The sequence below is a fragment of the Perissodus microlepis genome, chromosome 15 (genome assembly GCF_051167445.1).
Source record: "Perissodus microlepis isolate ML-2025 ecotype Zambia chromosome 15, ASM5116744v1, whole genome shotgun sequence".
In the NCBI taxonomy this organism is placed as follows: Eukaryota; Metazoa; Chordata; class Actinopteri; order Cichliformes; family Cichlidae; genus Perissodus; species Perissodus microlepis.
This window is the reverse complement of record NC_140475.1, coordinates 35,798,735-35,818,038: the sequence shown is the minus strand read 5'-3', so window position 1 is coordinate 35,818,038 and position 19,304 is coordinate 35,798,735. Positions and strand designations below refer to the sequence as shown.

General features: G+C 44.6%; 2 protein-coding genes across 2 annotated transcripts; both read right to left on the bottom strand.

Moving 5' to 3' along the window:
- Positions 1 to 433: 433 nt before the first annotated feature.
- LOC146372582 (uncharacterized) lies at positions 434 to 9,634 on the bottom strand. The gene is made up of 2 exons (XM_084953721.1): positions 9,432 to 9,634; positions 434 to 8,177 (listed from the first exon to the last, which is right to left on the bottom strand). The coding sequence occupies exon 2, from the start codon at positions 5,032 to 5,034 to the stop codon at positions 2,338 to 2,340; it is 2,697 nt and encodes an 898-aa protein (XP_084809847.1). The 5' UTR covers positions 5,035 to 8,177; positions 9,432 to 9,634; the 3' UTR covers positions 434 to 2,337.
- Positions 9,635 to 11,761: 2,127 nt separating this feature from the next.
- Positions 11,762 to 13,386, bottom strand: LOC146372581 (uncharacterized). The gene is made up of 2 exons (XM_084954333.1): positions 13,145 to 13,386; positions 11,762 to 12,432 (listed from the first exon to the last, which is right to left on the bottom strand). Exons 1-2 carry the CDS (start codon positions 13,215 to 13,217, stop codon positions 11,825 to 11,827), a joined length of 681 nt encoding a protein of 226 aa, XP_084810459.1. The 5' UTR covers positions 13,218 to 13,386; the 3' UTR covers positions 11,762 to 11,824.
- Positions 13,387 to 19,304: the final 5,918 nt, after the last annotated feature.

Below are 19,304 nucleotides of genomic sequence, written 5' to 3'. Positions count from 1 at the left end.
TAAATAACAGTTTTATAAAGATTAAATCAGTAAAAAAAAAAAAAGACTGGAATGATTATGATGTATAACACAGAATATGTACAATAACAGAGTTATAAACACACCTAGAAAACACGTGATACTTTTATTTCATCTATAACCTCTGTGCAAATTTTGTTGACTGCAAAGTGTTTATGAATATGTTTTTAAAAGCTGGTTATCTGACTGTCAGTTAATAGCAATTAAAAAGAAAGCTGATTTTTATTATTCCTAAATGGAAAAAGTCCATTATGAATTTTTGTTATGAATTTCATTTATCAATCCACCTCCTCACTGCTCTTTCCCGGTGCAGCAGCCAGAGCTGGATCAAGCAGCCAGATGGCTTCTGGTGTCATGAACTGGCTGTGTGGAGGCAGAAGAGGACCCAAACGCAAAACTCACGGAGACGAAAAGCTGAACTCAAAATCACTGCTTTATTGCAGGCTTCACAAAGAAACAGAACTAAACTGGGAATGCCAACAGAAGACCGAGGGAACACAGAAAGACACACAGGTTCGGGGAGGAGACATGGACGACGCGACACTGAACTGAGGGAGACATGCACATAAATACACAGAGGGTTAACGAGGGAAGTGGGAGCACACGGGGAACACAGCTGACACAGATAATCGTAACGAGACAGGGCAGGAGTGAACACAACATGACGCATACTGACGAGAGACTGTCAAAGTAAAACAGGAAGTACACAGAGGTTCAGACAGGAGGAGAGAGAGCACGGGGAGAACACAGACATAACGGGCTGGGGAAAACATGGAATAAAACACAAGGAGAGACGAGGGCTCAAATACACAGAGGGGCACACAGGGGGTAAGAGTCACAAGGGGAAAACACATAAGGAACAACGTAACAGGGCAACCCAGGAAGCATGGCCTAAATAAGGAACAAAATACAAAAATACATGAAAACTAAGAATACTGGGCCAACATGGCCCAGGACCATGACATCTGGAGGAAGACTAACTGCAACAAAGGGTCTCTGGGAGGCTGCTCAGGCACAGCAGCTGAAAAATCAAAGATGAAATAAAAACTGGACCTGATCATGGTGCTGGATGAGACAAAAAGTCTAGATGATAAACCAGTGTATGAATTAGTAACACTGATTATGATGATCATGTTTAGGTGGAAACTAGCGAGCTAACTTCCTGCTAACCTCTAACTCAGTTAAATTGAATAAACTCTGTTTTCATGGATGCCTGGATGTTAAACTTAGTTGTTAAACCTGGTAAAGCAGCAACACTGATCATTTTATTAAAGATGAAAGAAGTTAGACCGTTTTTAGCTCTCAGTGATCCCTCAGTGTTCATTTGACTTTGGGACCTGAAATATGGCAGCTTTTCACTTACACATTTTTGAACCACTCATTCATAGAAATAGTTTCCAGTCAAAGATCTGGACAGATCCACCAAGTTCACAGTAGTTTTACAATTTTCTGCAGCGCAGAAAAAAACCCCTGAAAACATCACACCTCTGAAGTAACACATTGTGATTCATGTACAAACAACACACAATTATTGTAGATTCTTCAAAGCCTCCTTATATTCAACACTTGGGTAGGTGGTGTTATACATGCCCTCACAGCACCGGCACATCAATCATCCTATTTTCACCTTGTCACCTTCATTAAGCTGCTCTCTTTCTACAGAAGGCCCACCGCATGCATGGGGGGGAGGGGGGGGGGGATACCGTGGGCCAGGGCTGTGGCATCTAATGTCTGGTTGTCAGTGTCCTTTGGAAAAGCAAGTGATTGTCCTAAAATCAGATGTCCCAGCAGACTGATCTAGTTTGCCATGCTGGCAAAAGACCAATACACCAAGACAAACAGCCATTTATGCTTTTTACACAGACAGCCCATTTAACCAGGGAACTTGACACAATGTATTTTTTTTCTATCCTCTGTTAAATAATTCTTGTAGAATTATTTAACTAGAAGAATTGTTGTACCACACATTAAAGTTTCAAATCAGCGAAAAAGCAATTGTGCCAAAGAAATGTCATGTTTGTTTAAGATGACTGCAATTATGGTATTAACAGAAAACACACATCTCTGTCTCTTTTCTTTTCAGAATCAGAATCAGAAAGGGTTTTATTGCCAAATGTTGAGCAGGTTTACAACATTAGGAAATTGCTGCGGTGCTTCAGTGCAAACATACTGTCATAAATTACGCTTAAATAGACATGAAAATAAAAATAAGAATAAGAATTAAAAGTGCTAAGTAGATAGATATATACATGATATATACATGAGTGCAGGTGGTGATCAGTGCCAAACATGGAATGATGCAGTGAACACAGCGTAGGGTCATGTGTTAGTGGTGGGAACAGTCATATGGTTATTGTTCATGTGTCCAACAGCAGAGGGGAAGAAACTGTTCTTATGGCGAGAGGTTCTGGTGCGAATGGACCGGAGCCTCCTGCCTGAGGGGAGCAGGTCAAACAGACTGTGTCCAGGGTGAGAAGGGTCAGCTGAGATCCGAGCTGCACGCCCCAGTGTCCTGGAGGTGTACAGGTCCTGCAGAGATGGGAGTCTGCAGCCAATCACCTTCTCAGCAGAGCGCACAACACGCTGCAGTCTCTGTTTGTCCCTGATAGTGGCTCCAGCGTACCACACGGTGATGGAGGAGGTGAGGATGGACTCGATGATTGCAGTGTAGAATTGCATCATCGTCCGTGTTGGCAGGTTGAATTTCTTCAGCTGCCTCAGGAAGTACATCCTCTGCTGGGCTTTCTTAATGACGGAGGTGATGGTGGGCTCCCACTTCAGGTCCTGGGTGATGGTGGTACCCGGGAAGCGGAATGAGTCCACAGAGGTGATGGGGGTGTCAGTCAGGATGATGGGGGGGAGTGGAGCTGTGTGCTTCCTGAAGTCCACAATAATCTCCACTGTCTTCTGGGCATTCAGCACCAGGTTGTTGTGGCTGCACCAGGACACCAGACGTTCAACCTCCCTCCTGTAGGCAGACTCATCCCCGTCCGAGATGAGTCCAATAACGGTGGTGTCATCTGCAAACTTGATTAGCTTGACAGACTGGTGGGTGGAGGTGCAGCAGTTGGTATACAGGGAGAAGAGCAGAGGAGAAAGAACACAGCCCTGAGGGGAGCCGGTGCTGATGGTCCGGGAGTCCGAGACATTCTTTCCAAGCCTCACATGCTGCTTCCTGTCCGTCAGGAAGTCAGTGATCCACCGGCAGATGGGATCAGGCACATTCATCTGGGAAAGCTTGCCTTGGAGATGGTCTGGAAGGATGGTGTTGAACGCAGAGCTGAAGTCCACAAACAGGATCCTGGCGTAGGTTCCTGGGGAGTCCAGATGCTGCAGGATGAAGTGTAGAGCCATGTTGATGGCGTCATCTACAGACCTGTTGGCTCTGTATGCAAACTGCAGGGGGTCCAGGAGGGGGGCCGTGAGGGTCTTGAGATAGGAGAGAACCAGGCGCTCAAATGACTTCATGACCACAGGTGTCAGAGCCACAGGTCTGTAGTCATTTAGCCCAGTGATCCTAGGTTTCTTGGGGACAGGGATTATGGTAGAGGACTTGAAGCAGGCAGGCACATGACATGCCTGCAGTGAGGAGTTGAAAATGCCAGAAAACACTGGGGCCAGCTCGTTTGCACAGTGTCTGAGGGTGGCAGGAGACACACCGTCTGGGCCGGGAGCTTTTCGAGCATTCAGACTCTTAAACTGCTTCCTCACACCTGCTTCATGAATATGAAGAGTTGTGGTGGGAGGAGGTGGTGTGAAATCCTCTTTGGTGTGGGGTGAGGAGGGGGGTGTTGTAGGTGAAGTGTTTGAAGGTGGTGATGGCTCTATGGAGGGGGGAGAGGTGGGGGAATGAGTGTCCAAAGTGTCTCTATTGTTGGAGCCGTTGGAGGTGTGAAGGCTGCCTGATGGCTCGTCAAAACGGCAGTAAAAGTCGTTAAGGGTGTTGGCCAAGAGCAAGTCATCAGTGGAGTGGGGGGTTTTAGGCTTGTAGTTGGTGATATTCCTAAAACCTTTCCACACAGAGGCCGAGTCATTCTCTGAGATCTGCTGCTGCATCTTCTCAGAGTGCTGGTGTTTAGCAATGTCCACTTCTTTAGTGAACCTGTACTTGGCCTCTCTGTAGCAGTCCCTGTCTCCGCTTCTGAACGCCTTTCTCTTTTCCAGCCACAGCTTTTTGAGTTTAGGAGTAAACCAGGGTTTGTCATTGTTATAACTCACCCTGGTGCGTGATGGCACAATGCTGTCCTCACAGAAGTGGATATAGGAGGTGACAGTGTCCGTAAACTCGTCCAAGCTGTTAGAAGCAGCCTTCATTGTGTCCCAGTCTGTAGACTCCAAACACGTGCGAAGCTCCTCCACAGCCTCGTTGCTCCACAGTTTTTTGGTCCTCACGACAGGTTTGGAGAGCTTCAGCCTCTGTCTGTACGCGGGGATTAGGTGGATCATGACGTGGTCAGAAAGTCCGAGTGAAGCGCGGGGCACCGCACGATAGGCCCCGCTGATCGTGCTGTAACAGTGGTCTAATGTCCTCTCCTCTCTGGTCGGGCATTTAATATACTGCTTGTATTTGGGAAGCTCATGGCTCAGATTGGCTTTGTTAAAGTCCCCTAGAGCAATGATGAGAGAGTCCGGGAATGTCCGCTCCATGTGCAGTATCTGCTCCGCGAGTGCGCACTGAGCTGCCTGCGCATCCGCATCTGGCGGGATGTAAACAGCGGCCAGGATGAATGAAGCAAACTCCCGCGGAGAATAAAACGGTTTGCAGTGAATAAAAAGGTATTCCAGAGAGGAAGAGCAGTGCTGAGCAATCACTGTTACATCTGTGCACCAGCCACTATTAATGTAGAAGCAGACACCTCCACCTTTGGTCTTACCAGAGAGAGAGGCCTGCCGGTCCGCGCACAGCAGATGAAAGCCCTCCAGCTTGAGCGCGCTGTCCGGGATGTCCTCACAGAGCCACGACTCCGTAAAACATAAGACACAGGAGGAGGCAAAGTCTCTGTTCATGCTTCTCATCAGGGCCAGCTCGTCTATCTTATTCCTGAGTGAGCGTACATTGGAAAGGAAGATCCCAGGAAGAGCAGTTCGCAGTCCGCGTCTCCTCAGACGCACGAGTGCGCCGGTGTTCCAGATCTACTGGCGTTTAGATCAACTGGCGTTGGTCGAACAGATGTGTGGCAGTCTTGCGTTTCAGGAGCTGCTACCGACAAGCCAGCAAAAAAAACGCCAAATGTGTCATCTGTGACACTTGTGAGGTTATCTCAAACACACTCCGTCAGTCTTGATGCTGTTGAACAACAAAATGTTTAAAAATGTGGCGAGTTTACCTGGTGATATCCTCATGCGCGATGCGATCGCGAAAACAGCAAACAATTAACACCACGCCGATGTTGTTCACAGGACAGCAAGAGTAAACGATCGGGAGACTCTTGTCGTCGTTATCGTTCCCCTCGCACGTTTTATTTCTCCGGTTTCAGCGTTTTTGCTGCACAACTAAAGCGAGCAGTTTACTTTGTGCACTAACATGGACTTGAGTCAACCAGCGCCACCTCTGGCCAAGTGCCACAGCCTACAGCCAGATCAACTTGTGACACACATCTGCAGCACGTTTGAATTCGTTTCATGCACAACACATTTGTACCTTTCAATTGTGTCTGTCTGTGCGTCATGCAAATAAACCTTTGAAAAGAATGAAATGATATCATATATTTCTTATTGGCCTACATTTGTACAACATTCCAAATTATATATACAAAGTCATAGAAATCACCACTCCAATTGGTCATCATGATTTTAATATTCTCTTTTCCCATAACAATGAAATACGCCTTGGACAAATATAACACATCAATATTTCATTAGTGTTGTCACATCACATCCTGTAAGCAGAGTCTATCTGTGTCTTTTCTCTGGAAATGAATATTTCCAGCCAATATAGGCAATCCATCAACATGGCTGGAGAGTTGGTAGTTATATACAAGTCTGTATAAGTGTGGTTAATCTAATGAACATTTGTAAGGAGATGGCAGTTACTGTGAATTCACAGCAGTTACACAGTGATTAGTAATGAACAGAGCCAGTGAGAGTGAGTGGATTTAAGAAAGTCAGTGACTCAGGTGTGTCGATTGGTTTGTCATCTGTTTTTGAGACTGGAGGGGACGTAGAAATCTTTTGTTTTAAATCTTAGTTAGGAAGATTCCTGTTTTAAAACAAGCATTTTGTGTGAGAAATGCAAGAAGTACACCTGCAGAAAGCACACAGTTACATTCTGTCCATCACGTGGACAAAATCGAAAATGTTGAGCATTGAAAAACTGAGAACGTTGGGCAAGTTCAAAAGAAATGTGTGTGTGTGTGTGTGTGTGTATAAGAACGAAAAACCTTTACCAAATGGTTCCTAAAATAGTTATGGAAAGTCTAACTGTTGTATGTCTGTGTTCTACATGTTTATCTGATGGAAAATAAAGTTGCTATTGTTTTATTGCAGTTTCTTGACAATTCTGAGTGGATTTACACAGTACGGGTCAAAATGACCCGCAACAAAATCAATGTCACCTTTTTGTTTGTCAACATAATACAAGGGTTAATTTCCAAAACTTCCATATGATCTTCAATTTGTAGCAGATACACTATCACATAGCAGCTGGAGCAGTCTCCAATGGAGGTCAGTCCACTGCTGCCACCTGTGGCCAAATACCATAGCCTACTACTAGATTAACTTGTGACACATCTGCACCTGCTGCTATGATCACATTGAGTAGAGGCTGAGTGGCTACACTTACCCCTGGTACATCCAGATCTACCCACAAACATGTTGAAAGATGCAATCCCAGCAATGTGGATTGTCAACACTAAAAACAATCAGTAAGCAAAGACAACAGGGATCAATTTTTTCTGTTTATTTAGCAACCACAACATTTGTAGTCGCCTTCTGCAGAGGGGAAGTCCACACGCACTGTGTGGTACCACTTCCCACAGAAGGTGCATTCAATCTGCAAGAAAAATTAGATTGTCAGAGTCATTCATCTGAAGTCAGGCTCTTGAGTAAAGCAACTAAACATGTTACAGTGTGCAGATACTGCATATTTCTGTGCAACAGTCTTATCTGTGTATCACTTGATGTTTCCATGCGTCCTTTAGGTGCTCTAGTGTCTTTAGAGTGCAAAGGCATGCAGGTCACCTGAACTATAATTCCACTGTCGGTGCATCAAAGTGACATGTCACCCAGTGATGTTGAAGTAACCCAGTCAAGGTGCTTCCATCTGAGGTATTGATTTCGTTCTCTTACCCATGCTAACGACATGTGATGTTACAACACTGGTGAAATATTAGTGTGTCTATATTTGTTCACGAGGAGTCACGATTACGGTGACTATCAAAATCGTCGATGACTAATTTAATAGTCGACGCGTCATTTGAAGCTTTGTAAGATCACAAAAGACGCAGGAATAAGTAGTAGGATTTAAGAGTGTAATAACGGACTTTTAGTATTTTATTTTATTTATTCTGCAATGCTTCATTACTCACTAATGTTACAAATGTTGAAAGGTAAAAGTGTTCAATAAAATCCTAAATATTGCAAATTGCTGTAAGAAGTCAGTTCTTCTTTCGCTGCTTTAGGACACATCCCATTATATTGACTACTGTACACACACTACTTAATATTTAAGGTACAAAAAATACTGGTTTCTGTGCATGCATCTGCAGTGAAGGTGTGTGTTGTTTTGCCATGCAGCTTTTACTTACTTAGGCGCAATCAAGCACTCTTCTTCATTTTGCCTACCATGAAGTCAAGCCAAAAAAACAAGAAAAGAAAAACGATTTTTCTGGTATCTGAAGTATAACAGTTCCCTGAACTACCTCTGATAGTGTCCTCATCATCATAATATTCCCTTTATTTATGATTAGTTATCTTTATCTTCAGAGGTGTGGGTGACAGTTTTAGTGTTTGCTTTAAAAAATAAAAAACAACAAAAACTCAAAACAAAAACTTGAAATATATATATTCTATATACATATATAGAGATGCTCACTCCTGATTGGACACTGAGCTGCACCACCTTCTCCTTCACTCCTCCACCTTGCTGTCCTCTGTGCTCTCTCTCCTCCATCTCCAGGGAACAAATCAGAGTCTGAGCACCAAACCTGTGGACTGTTAGTCTGCAGATAAGGAAAACACACAGAATTCTCATGTTTGCCATTTTTCATACCGTATTATTATCGTATATTAGTTTACCAGTCCAACAGATTTATTTTCCCAAATGGATCATTACAGCTTTTGCCACACTGGTCCACTTGATTGTCAAAGTGTATTAGCTCTTTATTATTTCTTTCTTTTCTTTGAAATGATTACAATCAGAACGGACAGGACTGGGGATGGGAAAGAGAAAGATGAAGAAAAGAGAAGTTGGGAAGATGCTCAACAGAAGGAGATGGAAAGCAAAAAAAATAGGAGAAGAGAGAGAAGACACTAAAAATCTGTTTGATCACCTGCTGGAAAAATAAAAACAAGCAAAAAGAGAAAAACACAGTAGCGAAACCACAGCAAAAACCAACATAAGCACAAGTTATAGTAAATAATAAATATCTCCACATCCCGGAAGGGTCCTGATCGAGCCACAGGGGCCATAAACTGACAGTTTATTTATAACTAGAAATAATAAAGCAGTTGACGTGTTTCAGGCTGTGACTTTTAGTATCTGTTGGTACTTCATCACTTTGAATAAGTGTAAGTCAACACCAGGCCGCACTTTCAGTCTTTCCATTAAACAAATGAACAAGAATCCATTGTTTTCACCATTAAACAATAAAATATGCTTCTTGACTCCTTGATGCAGGTGCCCACCTACGACCTGGTTTATTAATACTAAGCTAAAGAGGAAAGCAACTCACTGTAGTTCTCACAGCTCAGGACAAGCAGACACCTGATGTTGAGTGACTGAATGGAACTAAAACAAGAATTCATAATTATGTTTGTCTGCCATGAACACGTGATGATAAAACTCTGCATATGCAGTCAGGAGACTGATGACCTGTGAAATGAGCTGTTAGAAATGTGCAGATATGTGTAAACACTGATCAGCATTTAACATCCAGGATGGAGCAAAACTTCTGACCTGCATGTATGAGAACCTTTAATCACATCATCTTTGTAGTGAAATAGCTGATGACTCATTAAACGTTTCCATGTAATTTATCCACAGTGAAAAATATTCACTTTGCTGGATCTGAAAATCACGTGTTCATTTCATTAGACACTAGCAATACTATTAAACTGGACCTTATCATTATCATATAGCACTAAATGTGAAACTGTGTCATATAACAATCTATATATGTAATATGTGTTTGCCTGAATCTTCCAGCACAAACAGAAAGACGAGCTGTTGTCTGAGTATCAACGCAAGTACACACCAGAAATCGTTCAGTAAAGACAAATTTAATAAATGAAAGCTGGTGAGAGGGCCTTTGATGTTTCTCTTTGGATCATCCTTCCATCCATTTCTTCAGCTTATCCAATTCAAGATTGGAGCCATCCCAGCTGTTATGGGGCCAGAGGCGGGGGTACAACCTGGACAGGTCAGTCTAACACAGAGAAACAGACAACCATTCACACTCACATTCAACCTAACTGCATCTCTCTGGACTGTGGGATGAAGCTGGAGTACCTGGAGGGAACCACAAAGGCCCGAGGACTGTCTTGTTCTCAGGTGACGGCCGTTCACGCTGCTCTGAACACTCTCAGTTGTCTTTGGATCATCCTGTTGTTTGTCTCCCAGTGTCGTTACTGCTCCTCTCCTTTCAAAGACAAACACCAAATAACACCAAATGAGAGTGAATCACTTCAGAACAACGTGAACACTCCTGGTTATTGTGAGCAAACGTCATAACAAGATGAATATATTTACCATTTTACTGAGGGAAAATCTTCTGTGTGGTGTTTCTTCTCATCTTGGCTCTTTTTCCTGACACCCCGTCAAGTCTGTAACGTAGCACAGCGTCTTAAAGGGACATGAACATCGCCAACCTGCACATGCCTTTTCTTTTTTTTTTAAATACCGAATTTACCGACATGGGCAAAATGACGTCGATGAGAGTCATAAATTTCGGTAACGATAAATTTTTGATATATCGCCCAGCCCTAGCCCGACTATATCTAGCCGGTACCTCTCAACCTCACGCACTAACTCAGGCTCCTTCCCCACCAGAGAGGTGACATTCCATGTCCCTATTGCCAGTCTTGGCAGCCGGGGGTCGGTCCGCCAGGGCCTCCGCTCCTGGCCGCCACCCGGCACACAATGCACCCGACCCCTATGGCGCCTCCTGCGGGTGGTGGGCCTGCGGGAGGATGGGCCCATGTCTCCTCTTCGGGCTGTGCCCGGCCGGGCCCCATGGACTAAGGCCCGGCCACCAGACGCTCGCTCTCGGGCACCCTCCCCGGGCCTGGCTCCAGGGTGGGGCCCCGGTAACCCTATCCCGGGCAGGGTAAACTGTTCCCTCGATATTCTTTTCATAAGGGTCTTCTGAATCGCTCTTTGTCTGGTCCCTCACCCAGGACCAATTTGCCATGGGAGACCCTACCAGGGGGCAAAAGCCCCCAGACAACATAGCCCCTGGGATCCCTGGGACACACAAACCCCTCCACCACGATAAGGTAGCGATTCAAGGAGGAGAAAATCCTGGATAAAGGATAATAATTAATAACATCATCAAAACAGACAAACCTGAAAGAATTGCTGATCAGAGCTGTGACAGAGTCACAGATTAGTTGGATGTATACTTATCTTTCACAATGAGAGCGTTTGCATAGACGTCTCTTCAGGTCTTTTTATTGTTTTCTTTCTGGAGAGGAAAGTGATGAGACTGATGAGGAAATACCAAATACAAAGACTGACAAAGGGAACTGAAAAAGTCTAACCAAAACCTATACTGGGGGAAAACTGTAGGAAACAGAACTACTGAGGCAAGGAAACACGAGGGGACGGAGACTAACACTCTGACAAGGGACAAAGGGAGACTGACACAATATTTACACACAGGAGGCTGATTATGGGAACTAAGGACACATAGAAACACAGCTGAACCGAATAAGAAATGAACAACAAGTCGAAACAAACTCTAATGACAGTTCAACAAGTTTCTAAACACAACAAATAACTTTCAGGATGTTTCAACAATGTGTAAAATGAGTTCTTATCTTTTTTTGTGAGAGGGCCTTCAATGTTTCTCTTTGGATCATCCTTCCATCCATTTCTTCTGCTTCACCAATTCAAGATTGGAGCCATCCCAGCTGTTATGGGGCCAGAGGCGGGGGTACAACCTGGACAGGTCAGTCTAACACAGAGAAACAGACAACCATTCACACTCACATTCAACCTAACTGCATCTCTCTGGACTGTGGGATGAAGCTGGAGTACCTGGAGGGAACCACAAAGGCCCGAGGACTGTCTTGCTCTCAGGTGACGGCCGTTCACGCTGCTCTGAAGACCCTCAGTTGTCTTTGGATCAAATAACACCAAATGAGAGTGAATCACTTCAGAAACACTCCTGGTTATTGTGAGCAAACGTCATAACAAGATGAATATATTTACCATTTTACTGAGGGAAAATCTTCTGTGTGGTGTTTCTTCGCAGCGTGACTCTTTTTCCTGACTTTTAGAAACAAGAGGCAGAAAAGAAAGAATAAAAGTTAAAACCTCGACAATTTTCAAATATTTTAGGACATTATTTTAGAAACAACCTTAAGCACTATTTACTACTTACCACTTTGTTCAGGCTTGCTGACGTTCGACATGCTTCACTGTATATTATAATCTCAAGCGCTTCCTTGCTTGAGTCGGGCTCCGGATGCTGCTCTCTTCCTCCGCCTTCCTCTTAGCACGCTTTGCCGACATATTTAGAAAACGGCAGAGCACCGAAATGAGAACTCTGCCGTCCGCGCTGTAGTCTGTTATTCTCCAGCGGTTCTTCATCTCAGTGTCCTCTGTTCGGTAAACAGTGGAGATGACTCTTGTGATGGGGAGGCCGTCGACAGTCAGGGTGCGGACACAGTTCCTCCGATCTGCCTTCAGCACAGCAAGATCTGCTTTCTCTGGAAGAACTGGAGTCAGGAAGCGTGGATGAGAGCTGGAGCCCGCAGGCGGCAGCATCATGCCAGCTGGTGAGTCCGTAGGAGGAGAAGGAGTGGTGTTCTCTCTCTGGCTCTGCCTCACATCGACAAATGGTGTCGTCACCAGGTCCCGGTGGAACCATCCTTTAAAAGGTATGTAAGGAAAGTCCTTGGACCCAGTCACCAGGTTATGGTAAAGAGTGAGGACCAGGTGGGACATGGAGTTCAGATGGCTCCTGCTCAGTTCACGGTTCCTCAAGTTAATGAGGACCATCTGAGGTGCAGTGACTGGACTCACCAGATCAGCTACGAGAAAGCAAAGCGTGGGTCTACGTTAATCATGTGATCACACAAATTAAAGCCTGAATTTAAATTGTGCAGACATGGCTTTACATCATCATAAGCTCTTCCACACACAAACAGTAAGAAGCTCCCAGCAGAACTCATTGTTTATGAAAGCCTTCACATTTTTCACCTGGTAAAAGTTTTCATGTTGTGTAAGGCTGCATGGACTTTCACTGAGGTTTTAATACGCATTCACATTAAGGAGTAATATCTTCATATTAGTTGAGCATCGATATTTTGAGACTAAAGCAGCTACATTTAGGTGAGAAACCTCCCACCTCCTTATTGCAGGCACACACTGTTTCAATCTCAAACTCATCCAGCGACTCTGTGAACTTTTAAAACTCCATTCTCCAGCTTTACACATTCACAATCTATGAAACTTTCACGTATAACTCAGCGCCAGCAGCCCAAACATGTCAACTCAAACCCTCTACATGCAAAAACGGCCCGCGCGCTGACGTCAGCATCCTCCAATGCCTTAGCAATTAAAAAAAAACATGGCGCCATCTTTATAGTGTACTGGCACACGTTAAAATTGATGTTACTCAAGTATGAAACATCTCATCCTAAATGTTAACACTCATGAAGTCCTACTTCCAAACAATAAAAGACAAAAATCTAAGTTGTATTTGTTTGCTAGCACTCTGACATATTAGCCTGCTGTACTCACCATAGCGTTGATCTAGCACCTCCTCAATGAAAAGGGAGAGCAGGTGCATCTCGCGACTGAAGTTTGAAGTCATTTTGCAAATCCTTCTTGAAGATTTTCAAACGTTAGCTGTAGTTTGAAAAATCCGAGTTTTCACAGCACTAGTGGGAAAAAGCTCCTGTTTGCGCTCAAACGTGAAACCCGAATTCCCATTTTGCCTCCTGCTTTTATACCTGCACTCAAACACGTCATCATCACCATGACACCCAGTGTCACCGAAAATCAATTGTATATATTTAAAATAAAGTTTGTCTAATTATCATAGTTTTTAAAAATATATATATATTTCTCATTTTATTTTACTGTTTTATTCATCCTTTTCAAAAAATATATTGCCAAACTTTGTCGTTTTAATTTTTTAAAAAATCATTAATTCACCAGTTTACAAAAATGAAGATCGATATCTGAAATTTAAATTAATACATAAATAATTACAATTGATAATGGATTTTTAGCGTTAAAGAATAGTTTTTCAATGCGCTTTAAATGTTATCAGAGCCGATGTTGTGCCAAAAAGTGATCGCAGTCCAAAAAGTGATTTACGGTATTGAAACGTTTGTTTGTGTCATGACATTTGTAAACAGTTGATGTTTAAGGTGCAGTTCATGTGGAAGCCAGAGGAGGGTGGTGTTGTGCGCATAATACAAAGTGATGGCGAAACCTAAAAGACGGTGTCATGTCTGCTCCCTGAAGCAATCTCATAACAGTTTCAATCTATTTCAAGCCAGTTAGCACATTTCTGTTATGAAGTGCAATCATTTTTTGGCAGTAAACTTTTAAATCCTTTTATTATGAATATCACATTCTCAGACTTTCAAGAGAGACCAGACCAATAGGGCAGCAGAAATCACAAAAATAAATAAATAAATAACAGTTTTATAAAGATTAAATCAGTAAAAAAAAAAAAAAAAGACTGGAATGATTATGATGTATAACACAGAATATGTACAATAACAGAGTTATAAACACACCTAGAAAACACGTGATACTTTTATTTCATCTATAACCTCTGTGCAAATTTTGTTGACTGCAAAGTGTTTATGAATATGTTTTTAAAAGCTGGTTATCTGACTGTCAGTTAATAGCAATTAAAAAGAAAGCTGATTTTTATTATTCCTAAATGGAAAAAGTCCATTATGAATTTTTGTTATGAATTTCATTTATCAATCCACCTCCTCACTGCTCTTTCCCGGTGCAGCAGCCAGAGCTGGATCAAGCAGCCAGATGGCTTCTGGTGTCATGAACTGGCTGTGTGGAGGCAGAAGAGGACCCAAACGCAAAACTCACGGAGACGAAAAGCTGAACTCAAAATCACTGCTTTATTGCAGGCTTCACAAAGAAACAGAACTAAACTGGGAATGCTAACAGAAGACCGAGGGAACACAGAAAGACACACAGGTTCGGGGAGGAGACATGGACGACGCGACACTGAACTGAGGGAGACATGCACATAAATACACAGAGGGTTAACGAGGGAAGTGGGAGCACACGGGGAACACAGCTGACACAGATAATCGTAACGAGACAGGGCAGGAGTGAACACAACATGACGCATACTGACGAGAGACTGTCAAAGTCAAACAGGAAGTACACAGAGGTTCAGACAGGAGGAGAGAGAGCACGGGGAGAACACAGACATAACGGGCTGGGGAAAACATGGAATAAAACACAAGGAGAGACGAGGGCTCAAATACACAGAGGGGCACACAGGGGGTAAGAGTCACAAGGGGAAAACACATAAGGAACAACGTAACAGGGCAACCCAGGAAGCATGGCCTAAATAAGGAACAAAATACAAAAATACATGAAAACTAAGAATACTGGGCCAACATGGCCCAGGACCATGACATCTGGAGGAAGACTAACTGCAACAAAGGGTCTCTGGGAGGCTGCTCAGGCACAGCAGCTGAAAAATCAAAGATGAAATAAAAACTGGACCTGATCATGGTGCTGGATGAGACAAAAAGTCTAGATGATAAACCAGTGTATGAATTAGTAACACTGATTATGATGATCATGTTTAGGTGGAAACTAGCGAGCTAACTTCCTGCTAACCTCTAACTCAGTTAAATTGAATAAACTCTGTTTTCATGGATGCCTGGATGTTAAACTTAGTTGTTAAACCTGGTAAAGCAGCAACACTGATCATTTTATTAAAGATGAAAGAAGTTAGACCGTTTTTAGCTCTCAGTGATCCCTCAGTGTTCATTTGACTTTGGGACCTGAAATATGGCAGCTTTTCACTTACACATTTTTGAACCACTCATTCATAGAAATAGTTTCCAGTCAAAGATCTGGACAGATCCACCAAGTTCACAGTAGTTTTACAATTTTCTGCAGCGCAGAAAAAACCCCCTGAAAACATCACACCTCTGAAGTAACACATTGTGATTCATGTACAAACAACACACAATTATTGTAGATTCTTCAAAGCCTCCTTATATTCAACACTTGGGTAGGTGGTTTTATACATGCCCTCACAGCACCGGCACATCAATCATCCTATTTTCACCTTGTCACCTTCATTAAGCTGCTCTCTTTCTACAGAAGGCCCACCGCATGCATGGGGGGGAGGGGGGGGGGGATACCGTGGGCCAGGGCTGTGGCATCTAATGTCTGGTTGTCAGTGTCCTTTGGAAAAGCAAGTGATTGTCCTAAAATCAGATGTCCCAGCAGACTGATCTAGTTTGCCATGCTGGCAAAAGACCAATACACCAAGACAAACAGCCATTTATGCTTTTTACACAGACAGCCCATTTAACCAGGGAACTTGACACAATGTATTTTTTTTCTATCCTCTGTTAAATAATTCTTGTAGAATTATTTAACTAGAAGAATTGTTGTACCACACATTAAAGTTTCAAATCAGCGAAAAAGCAATCGTGCCAAAGAAATGTCATGTTTGTTTAAGATGACTGCAATTATGGTATTAACAGAAAACACACATCTCTGTCTCTTTTCTTTTCAGAATCAGAATCAGAATCAGAAAGGGTTTTATTGCCAAATGTTGAGCAGGTTTACAACATTAGGAAATTGCTGCGGTGCTTCAGTGCAAACATACTGTCATAAATTACGCTTAAATAGACATGAAAATAAAAATAAGAATAAGAATTAAAAGTGCTAAGTAGATAGATATATACATGATATATACATGAGTGCAGGTGGTGATCAGTGCCAAACATGGAATGATGCAGTGAACACAGCGTAGGGTCATGTGTTAGTGGTGGGAACAGTCATATGGTTATTGTTCATGTGTCCAACAGCAGAGGGGAAGAAACTGTTCTTATGGCGAGAGGTTCTGGTGCGAATGGACCGGAGCCTCCTGCCTGAGGGGAGCAGGTCAAACAGACTGTGTCCAGGGTGAGAAGGGTCAGCTGAGATCCGAGCTGCACGCCCCAGTGTCCTGGAGGTGTACAGGTCCTGCAGAGATGGGAGTCTGCAGCCAATCACCTTCTCAGCAGAGCGCACAACACGCTGCAGTCTCTGTTTGTCCCTGATAGTGGCTCCAGCGTACCACACGGTGATGGAGGAGGTGAGGATGGACTCGATGATTGCAGTGTAGAATTGCATCATCGTCCGTGTTGGCAGGTTGAATTTCTTCAGCTGCCTCAGGAAGTACATCCTCTGCTGGGCTTTCTTAATGACGGAGGTGATGGTGGGCTCCCACTTCAGGTCCTGGGTGATGGTGGTACCCAGGAAGCGGAATGAGTCCACAGAGGTGATGGGGGTGTCAGTCAGGATGATGGGGGGGAGTGGAGCTGTGTGCTTCCTGAAGTCCACAATAATCTCCACTGTCTTCTGGGCATTCAGCACCAGGTTGTTGTGGCTGCACCAGGACACCAGACGTTCAGCCTCCCTCCTGTAGGCAGACTCATCCCCGTCCGAGATGAGTCCAATAACGGTGGTGTCATCTGCAAACTTGATTAGCTTGACAGACTGGTGGGTGGAGGTGCAGCAGTTGGTATACAGGGAGAAGAGCAGAGGAGAAAGAACACAGCCCTGAGGGGAGCCGGTGCTGATGGTCCGGGAGTCCGAGACATTCTTTCCCAGCCTCACATGCTGCTTCCTGTCCGTCAGGAAGTCAGTGATCCACCGGCAGATGGGATCAGGCACATTCATCTGGGAAAGCTTGCCTTGGAGATGGTCTGGAAGGATGGTGTTGAACGCAGAGCTGAAGTCCACAAACAGGATCCTGGCGTAGGTTCCTGGGGAGTCCAGATGCTGCAGGATGAAGTGTAGAGCCATGTTGATGGCGTCATCTACAGACCTGTTGGCTCTGTATGCAAACTGCAGGGGGTCCAGGAGGGGGGCCGTGAGGGTCTTGAGATAGGAGAGAACCAGGCGCTCAAATGACTTCATGACCACAGGTGTCAGAGCCACAGGTCTGTAGTCATTTAGCCCAGTGATCCTAGGTTTCTTGGGGACAGGGATTATGGTAGAGGACTTGAAGCAGGCAGGCACATGACATGCCTGCAGTGAGGAGTTGAAAATGCCAGAAAACACTGGGGCCAGCTCGTTTGCACAGTGTCTGAGGGTGGCAGGAGACACACCGTCTGGGCCGGGAGCTTTTCGAGCATTCAGACTCTTAAACTGCTTCCTCACACCTGCTTCATGAATATGAAGAGTTGTGGTGGGAGGAGGTGGTGTGAAATCCTCTTTTGTGTGGGGTGAGGAGGGGGGTGTTGTAGGTGAAGTGTTTGAAGGTGGTGATGGCTCTATGGAGGGGGGAGAGGTGGGGGAATGAGTGTCCAAAGTGTCTCTATTGTTGGGGCCGTTGGAGGTGTGAAGGCTGCCTGATGGCTCGTCAAAACGGCAGTAAAAGTCGTTAAGGGTGTTGGCCAAGAGCAAGTCATCAGTGGAGTGGGGGGTTTTAGGCTTGTAGTTGGTGATATTCCTAAAACCTTTCCACACAGAGGCCGAGTCATTCTCTGAGATCTGCTGCTGCATCTTCTCAGAGTGCTGGTGTTTAGCAATGTCCACTTCTTTAGTGAACCTGTACTTGGCCTCTCTGTAGCAGTCCCTGTCTCCGCTTCTGAACGCCTTTCTCTTTTCCAGCCACAGCTTTTTGAGTTTAGGAGTAAACCAGGGTTTGTCATTGTTATAACTCACCCTGGTGCGTGATGGCACAATGCTGTCCTCACAGAAGTGGATATAGGAGGTGACAGTGTCCGTAAACTCGTCCAAGCTGTTAGAAGCAGCCTTCATTGTGTCCCAGTCTGTAGACTCCAAACACGTGCGAAGCTCCTCCACAGCCTCGTTGCTCCACAGTTTTTTGGTCCTCACGACAGGTTTGGAGAGCTTCAGCCTCTGTCTGTACGCGGGGATTAGGTGGATCATGACGTGGTCAGAAAGTCCGAGTGAAGAGCGGGGCACCGCACGATAGGCCCCGCTGATCGTGCTGTAACAGTGGTCTAATGTCCTCTCCTCTCTGGTCGGGCATTTAATATACTGCTTGTATTTGGGAAGCTCATGGCTCAGATTGGCTTTGTTAAAGTCCCCAAGAGCAATGATGAGAGAGTCCGGGAATGTCCGCTCCATGTGCAGTATCTGCTCCGCGAGTGCGCACTGAGCTGCCTGCGCATCCGCATCTGGCGGGATGTAAACAGCGGCCAGGATGAATGAAGAAAACTCCCGCGGAGAATAAAACGGTTTGCAGTGAATAAAAAGGTATTCCAGAGAGGAAGAGCAGTGCTGAGCAATCACTGTTACATCTGTGCACCAGCCACTATTAATGTAGAAGCAGACACCTCCACCTTTGGTCTTACCAGAGAGAGAGGCCTGCCGGTCCGCGCACAGCAGATGAAAGCCCTCCAGCTTGAGCGCGCTGTCCGGGATGTCCTCACAGAGCCACGACTCCGTAAAACATAAGACACAGGAGGAGGCAAAGTCTCTGTTCATGCTTCTCATCAGGGCCAGCTCGTCTATCTTATTCCTGAGTGAGCGTACATTGGAAAGGAAGATCCCAGGAAGAGCAGTTCGCAGTCCGCGTCTCCTCAGACGCACGAGTGCGCCGGTGTTCCAGATCTACTGGCGTTTAGATCAACTGGCGTTGGTCGAACAGATGTGTGGCAGTCTTGCGTTTCAGGAGCTGCTACCGACAAGCCAGCAAAAAAAAACGCCA

Coding starts and splice junctions, on each gene's coding strand:
- LOC146372582 (XM_084953721.1), bottom strand. CDS start 5,034: ATGAGAAGCATGAACAGAGACTTTGCCTCCTCCTGTGTCTTATGTTTT.
- LOC146372581 (XM_084954333.1), bottom strand. CDS start 13,217: ATGACTTCAAACTTCAGTCGCGAGATGCACCTGCTCTCCCTTTTCATT. Junction 12,433..13,144: donor GGTGCTAGATCAACGCTATG/GTGAGTACAGCA, acceptor GCTTTCTCGTAG/CTGATCTGGTGAGTCCAGTC.